The sequence below is a fragment of the Arachis ipaensis genome, chromosome B8 (genome assembly GCF_059453495.1).
Source record: "Arachis ipaensis isolate K30076 ecotype BB chromosome B8, ASM5945349v1, whole genome shotgun sequence".
Classification (NCBI taxonomy): Eukaryota; Viridiplantae; Streptophyta; class Magnoliopsida; order Fabales; family Fabaceae; genus Arachis; species Arachis ipaensis.
In genome coordinates this window covers 23,077,777-23,085,092 of record NC_142443.1, presented here as the reverse complement: position 1 = coordinate 23,085,092, position 7,316 = coordinate 23,077,777, and the positions used below count along the sequence as shown (strand labels likewise).

At 38.1% G+C, this 7,316-nt stretch overlaps 1 protein-coding gene and 1 non-coding gene across 2 annotated transcripts; one reads left to right on the top strand and one right to left on the bottom strand.

Annotated features, from left to right (window-relative positions):
- The first annotated feature begins 3,426 nt into the window (after positions 1-3,426).
- On the top strand, positions 3,427-5,754 carry LOC148547446 (uncharacterized). Its single transcript, XM_088496291.1, has one exon. It carries the CDS (start codon positions 3,427-3,429, stop codon positions 5,752-5,754), a length of 2,328 nt encoding a protein of 775 aa, XP_088352417.1.
- Positions 3,961-4,067, bottom strand: LOC148547447 (small nucleolar RNA R71). Its single transcript, XR_015897534.1, has one exon. It is a non-coding gene; the product is annotated as a small nucleolar RNA R71 (small nucleolar RNA).
- Positions 5,755-7,316: the final 1,562 nt, after the last annotated feature.

The window sequence follows — 7,316 nt, the reverse complement described above, 5'->3', positions numbered from 1 at the left end:
ATTCACATTTTTGGACTTTACTATGAGTTTGTGTGTTTTTCTGTGATTTCAGGTATTTTCTGGCTGAAATTGAGGGACTTGAGCAGAAATCACATTCAGAGGTTGAAGAAGGACTGCTGATGCTGTTGGATTCTGACCTCCCTGCACTCAAAATGGATTTTCTGGAGCTACAGAACTCAAACTGGCGCACTTCCAATTGAGTTGGAAAGTAGACATCCAGGGCTTTCCAGAAATATATAATAGTCCATACTTTGGCAAAGAATAGATAACGCAAACTGGCGTTCAATGCCAGCTATCTGCCCAATTCTGGCGTCCAGCGCCAGAAAAGGATCCAAAACCAGAGTTGAACGCCCAAACTGGCACAAATGCTGGCGTTCAACTCCAAGAAGGACCTCTACACGTGCAACACTCAAGCTCAGCCCAAGCACACACCAAGTGGGCCCCGGAAGTGGATTTATGCATCAATTACTTACTTCTGTAAACCCTAGTAGCTAGTTTATTATAAATAGGACTTTTTACTATTGTATTAGACATCTTTGGACGCCTAGTTCTTAGATCAGAGGGGCTGGCCTCTCGACCATGCCTGGACCTTTCACTTATGTATTTTTAACGGTAGAGTTTCTACACTCCATAGATTAAGGTGTGGAGCTCTACTGTTCCTCAAAGATTAATGCAAAGTACTACTGTTTTCTATTCAATTCATCTTACTTCGCTTCTAAGATATTCATTCGCACTTCAACCTGAATGTGATGAACGTGACAATCATCATCATTCCCTATGAACGCGTGCCTGACAACCACTTCCGTTCTACCTTCGACTGAATGAGTATCTCTTAGATCTCTTAATCAGAATCTTCGTGGTGTAAGCTAGAATGATGGCGGCATTCAAGAGAATCCGGAAAGTCTAAACCTTGTCTGTGGTATTCCGAGTAGGATTCAATGATTGAATGATTGTGACGAGCTTTGAACTCGCGATTGCTGGGCGTAGTGATAGAACGCAAAAGGATAGTAAATCCTATTCCAGCATGATCGAGAACCAACAGATGAATAGCCGTGCCGTGACAGGGTGCGTTGACCATTTTCACTGAGAGGATATGATGTAAGCCATTGACAAGGGTGATGCCTCCAGACGATTAGCCGTGCCGTGACAGGGCATTTGGATCATTTTCCTGAGAGAAGACCGAAAGTAGCCACTGACAATGGTGATGCATTACATAAAGCCAGCCATGGAAAGGAGTAAGACTGATTGGATGAAGATAGCAGGAAAGCAGAGGTTCAGAGGAACGAAAGCATCTCTATTCACTTATCTGAAATTCTCACCAGTGATTTACATAAGTATTTCTATCCCTATCTTATTAATTATTTTCGAAAACCATATTACTATTTTATATCCGCCTGACTGAGATTTACAAGGTGACCATAGCTTGCTTCATACCAACAATCTCCGTGGGATCGACCCTTACTCACGTAAGGTTTTATTACTTGGACGACCCAGTGCACTTGCTGGTTAGTTGTATCGAAGTTGTGACAAATTATGAATTGAGATTAGAGCACCAAGCCTTTGGAGCCATTACCAGAGATCACTATTTCGTGCACCAAGTTTTTGGCGCCGTTGCCGGGGATTGTTTGAGTTTGGACAACTGACGGCTCATCTTATTGCTCAGATTAGGTAATTTTCCTTTTGTTTTGTCTTCAAAAATTTTTCAAAATATCTTTCAAAATTTTCTTCTTTGTTTTCGAAAAAAAAAATTTAAATAAATGTTTTCAAAAAAATATTTTTCTTCAAAATTTTTAAGAATGAATTCTAGTGTTTCATGAAGCATGTGAAGCCTGGCTGGCTATAAAGCCATGTCTAAATTCATTTAAACTGAGGCTTCCAATTTGTTATCAAGAGCAAGCTAGTTGTTGCTAATCCACCTGCTGCTGTTCCTGATTTACATACTAAAGCTTGGCTGGCTATTAAGCCATGCCTGACCCTTTGATTGGAGCTTTAGAGCATAAGATTCATGGAATTCATATTAAAAATTTTGGAATCCTTATTTTTCTTTTTCAAAATAATTTTTTGAAAAATATAAAATAAAAATCCAAAAAAATTTAGAAAATCATAAAAATAAAAAATATTTCATGTTTCTTGCTTGAGTCTTGAGTCATGTTATAAGTTTGGTGTCAATTGCATGTGCATCTTGCATTTTTCGAAAATTTCATGCATTCATAGTGTTCTTCATGATCTTCAAGTTTTTCTTGGTAAGTCTTCTTGTTTGATCTTGATAATTTTTTGTTTTGTGTTGTTTAGTGTTTTTCATATGCATTCTTGAATTCTTTGTGTCTAAGCATTAAAGAATTCTAAGTTTGGTATCTTGCATGTTTTCTTTGCATTAAAAATTTTTCAAAATTGTGTTCTTGATGTTCATCTTGACATTCATAGTGTTCTTGGTGTTCATCTTGACATTCATAGCATTCTTGCATGCATTCATTGTTTTGATCTAAAAATTTCATGCATTGCATCATTTTTCTTGTTTTTCTCTCTCATCATAAAAATTCAAAAATAAAAAAATATCTTTCCTTTTTTCTCTCTCATAAATCCGAAAATTAGATTTGACTTTTTCAAAAATTTTTAAAATCTAGTTGTTTTCATGAGTCAAATCAAATTTTCATTTTAAAAATCCTATCTTTTTCAAAATCTTTTTCAAAAATCAAATCTTTTTTTTCATTTTTCTTAGTTATTTTCGAAAATAACATCATCAATTAATGTTTTGATTCAAAAAAATTTAAGTTTGTTACTTGCTTATTAAGAAAGATTCAAACTTTAAGTTCTAGAATCATATCTTGTGATTTCTTGTGAATCAAGTCATTAATTGTGATTTTAAAAATCAAATCTTTTCCAAAAACTAATTTCAATCATATCTTTTCAAAAATATCTTCTTATCTTATCTTTTTCAAAATTTGATTTCAAAATATCTCTTCTAACTTCCCAACTCCTTATCTTTTCAAAATTGATTTTTGTTTCAACTAACTAACTAACTAACTTTTTGTTTGTTTCTTACCTTTTTTTCAAAACTACCTAACTAACTCTCTCTCTCTATTTTCGAAAATATCTTCCCCCTTTTTCAAAAATTTCTTTTTAATTAACTAATTATTTTATTTTTATTTTGAATTTTCGAAAAAACTACTAACCTTTTTCAAAAACTATTTTCAAAAATCACTAACTCTTTTTCAAAAATTATTTTCGAAATTTCCCCTCTCTCATCTTATTCTATTTATTTATTCATCTACTAACATCTCCCTCTCACCCACCAAAAATCCGAACCCTCTCTCTCTCTTTCTGAGTTCAGATTTTTCTCTTCTTCTTTTCTTCTACTAACAATAAGGAACCTCTTTACTGTGACATAGAGGATTCCTCTTCTTTTCTTTTTCTCTCCTCTTTCTTATGAGCAGGGACAGAGAAAAAGGCATTCTTGTTGAAGCTGATCCAGAACCTGAAAGGACTCTGAAGAGAAAATTAAGAGAATCTAAATTACAACAATCCAGAGACAACTTGATTGAAAATTTCGAACAAGTAAAGGAGATGGCAGCCAAACCCAACAACAATGCAAGGAGAATGCTTGGTGACTTTACTGCACCAAATTCCAATTTACATGGAAGAAGCATCTCCATTCCTGCCATTGGAGTAAACAACTTTGAGCTGAAACCTCAATTAGTTTCTCTGATGCAGCAGAACTGCAAGTTTCATGGACTTCCATCTGAAGATCCTTTTCAGTTTTTAACTGAATTCTTGCAGATATGTGATAATGTAAATACTAATGGAGTAGATCCTGAAGTCTACAGGCTCATGCTTTTCCCTTTTGCTGTAAGAGACAGAGCTAGACTCTGGTTGGATTCTCAACCTAAGGATAGCCTGAACTCATGGGATAAGCTGGTCAAGGCTTTCTTAGCCAAGTTCTTTCCTCCTCAAAAGCTTAGTAAGATTAGAGTGGACGTTCAGACCTTCAGACAGAAAGAAGGTGAATTCCTCTATGAAGCTTGGGAGAGATACAAAGGACTGACCAAAAAGTGTCCTACTGACATGCTTTCAGAATGGACCATCCTAGATATCTTCTATGATAGTCTGTCTGACTTAGCTAAAATGTCATTGGATGCTTCTGCAGGTGGATCCATTCACCTCAAGAAAACGCCTGCAGAAGCTCAAGAACTCATTGACATGGTTGCCAATAACCAGTTCATGTACACTTCTGAGAGGAATCCTGTGAGTAATGGGACGCCTATGAAGAAGGGAGTTCTTGAAATTGATACTCTGAATGCCATATTGGCTCAGAACAAAATATTGACTCAGCAAGTCAATATGATCTCTCAAAGTCTGAATGGAATGCAAGCTGCATCCAACAGTACTCAAGAGGCATCTTCTGAAGAAGAAGCCTATGATCCTGAGAACCCTGCAATAGCAGAGGTAAATTACTTAGGTGAACCTTATGGAAACACCTATAACTCAACATGGAGAAATCATCCAAATTTCTCATGGAAGGATCAAAAGCCTCAACAAGGCTTTAATAATGGTGGAAGAAATAGGTTTAACAATGGTAAACCTTTTCCATCATCCACTCAGCAACAGACAGAGAACTCTGAACAAAATACCTCTAATTTAGCAAACTTAGTCTCTGATCTATCTAAGGCCACTGTAAGTTTCATGAATGAAACAAGGTCTTCCATTAGAAATTTGGAAGCACAAGTGGGTCAGCTGAGTAAAAGGATCACTGAAATCCCTCCTAGTACTCTCCCAAGCAACACAGAAGAGAATCCAAAAGGAGAGTGCAAGGCCATTGACATAACCAAAATGGCCAAACCCAAAGAGGGAGAGGAGGACGTGAATCCCAAGGAGGAAGACCTCCTGGGACGTCCAGTGATCAATAAGGAGCTTCCCTCTGAGGAACCAAAGGACTCTGAGGCTCATCTAGAGACCATAGAGATTCCATTGAACCTCCTTACACCCTTCATGAGCTCTGATGAGTATTCCTCTTCTGAAGAGAATGAGGATGTCACTGAAGAGCAAGTTGCCAAGTTCCTTGGTGCAATCATGAAGCTGAATGCCAACTTATTTGGTAAATTGACTTGGGGAGATGAACCTCCCCTGTTCACCAATGAACTAAATGCATTGGAATTACTGAGACTACCTCAGAAGAAAGAGGATCCAGGAAAGTTCCTCATACCCTGCACCATAGGCACCATGATCTTTAAGGCTCTGTGTGACCTTGGTTCAGGAATAAACCTCATGCCCCTCTCTGTAATGGAGAAACTGGGAATCTATGAGGTGCAAGCTGCTAAAATCTCATTAGAGATGGCAGACAACTCAAGAAAACAGGCTTATGGACAAGTAGAAGATGTGTTAGTAAAGGTTGAAGGCCTTTACATCCCTACTGATTTCATAGTCTTGGATATTGGAAAGGAAGAGGATGAATCCATCATCCTAGGAAGACCTTTCCTAGCCACAGCAAGAGTTGTGATTGATGTTGACAGAGGTGAATTAGTCCTTCAATTGAATGGGGACTCCCTTGTGTTTACAATTCAAGGTCATCCTTCTGTCAACATAGAGAGGAAGCATAAAAAGCTTCTCTCAAAACAGAGTCAAACAAAGCCCCTACAGTCAAACTCTAAGTTTGGTGTTGGGAGGCCACAACCAAACTCTAAGTTTGGTGTTGAACTCCCATATCCAAACTCTAAGTTTGGTGTTGGGGAGTTTCAACAATGCTCTGAACATATGTGAGGCTCTATGAGAGCCCACTGTCAAGCTATTGACATTAAAGAAGCGCTTGTTGGGAGGCAACCCAATTTTTATTTATCTAACTATATTTTTCTTAGTTATATGTCTTTATAGGTTCATGATCATGTGGAGTCACAAAATAAACGAAAAATTTAGAAACGGAATCAAAAACAGCAGAAGAAAAATCACACCCTGGAGGAAGCACCTGTCTGGCGTTCAACGCCAGAACAGAGCATGGTTCTGGCGCTGAACGCCCAAAATGGGCAGTGTCTGGGCGCTGAACGCCCAGAACAAGCATGGTTCTGGCGTTCAACGCCAGAAATGGCCAACAAGTGGGCGTTGAATGCCCAAAATGGGCACCAACCTGGCGCTGAACGCCTAGAGTTGTGTGCAAGGGCATTTTACATGCCTAAAGGGTGCAGGGATGTAAATCCTTGACACCTCCGGATCTGTGGACACCACAGGATCACCTCAAGATCTATGGACACCACAGGATCATCTCAGGATCTGTGAATCCCACAGGATCCCCACCCACCTCACCCTCTCTCTCTCCATTCATGGTCATCCCTTCTGCTTTTCATTCACCACTCACATCCATCCACTCTTCCCTATATAAAGCCCTCCATTCTTCTTCAAATTCACACAACACAACCCTCTCTTCTCTTCTTGGCCGAAACACAACCCCTTCTCCCTCTCCTCCATTTCTTCTTCTTCTTCATCTATTCTTTCTTCTCTTGCTCGAGGGCGAGCAAAATTCTAAGTTTGGTGTGGTAAAAGCATAAGCTTTTTGTTTTACCATTACCATTAATGGCACCTAAGGCCAGAGAAACCTCAAAGAGGAAAGGGAAGGCAATTGCTTTCACCTCTGAGCCATGGGAGATGGAAAGATTCATCTCTAAAGCCCATCACTAAGAAAAGGATGGAGCAAACAAAAGAGCACATTCATGGATCTCAACAGGCACATGAAGAAGCTCATCACCAAGATCCTGGAGATGCCCCAAATGCATTTTCCTCCACAGAACTTTTAGGAGCAACAAAGACAAGGAAGAGACATAGAAGAGCTCAAGGACATCATTGGTTCCTTAAGAAGGAAACGCCACCATCACTAAGGTGGATTCATTCCTTGTTCTTATTTCTTCTGTTTTTCGTTTTCTATGTTATGTGCTTATCTATGTTTGTGTCTTCATTACATGATCATTAGTAGTTAGTAACTTTGTCTTAAAGATATGAATGTCCTATGAATCCATCACCTCTCTTAAATAAAAACTGTTTTAATTCAAAAGAACAAGAAGTACATGAGTTTCGAATTTATCCTTGAACTTAGTTTAATTATATTGATGTGGTGACAATGCTTCTTGTTTCTGAATGAATGCTTGAACAGTGCATATGTCTTTTGAAGTTGTTGTTTAAGAATGTTAAATATGTTGGCTCTTGAAAGAATGATGACAAGAAAACATGTTATTTGATGATCTGAAAAATCATAAAAATAATTCTTGAAGCAAGAAAAAGCAGCAAAGAACAAAGCTTGCAGAAAAAAAAATAGGCAAAAAAAATAGAAAGAAAAA

Coding starts and splice junctions, on each gene's coding strand:
- LOC148547446 (XM_088496291.1), top strand. CDS start 3,427: ATGAGCAGGGACAGAGAAAAAGGCATTCTTGTTGAAGCTGATCCAGAA.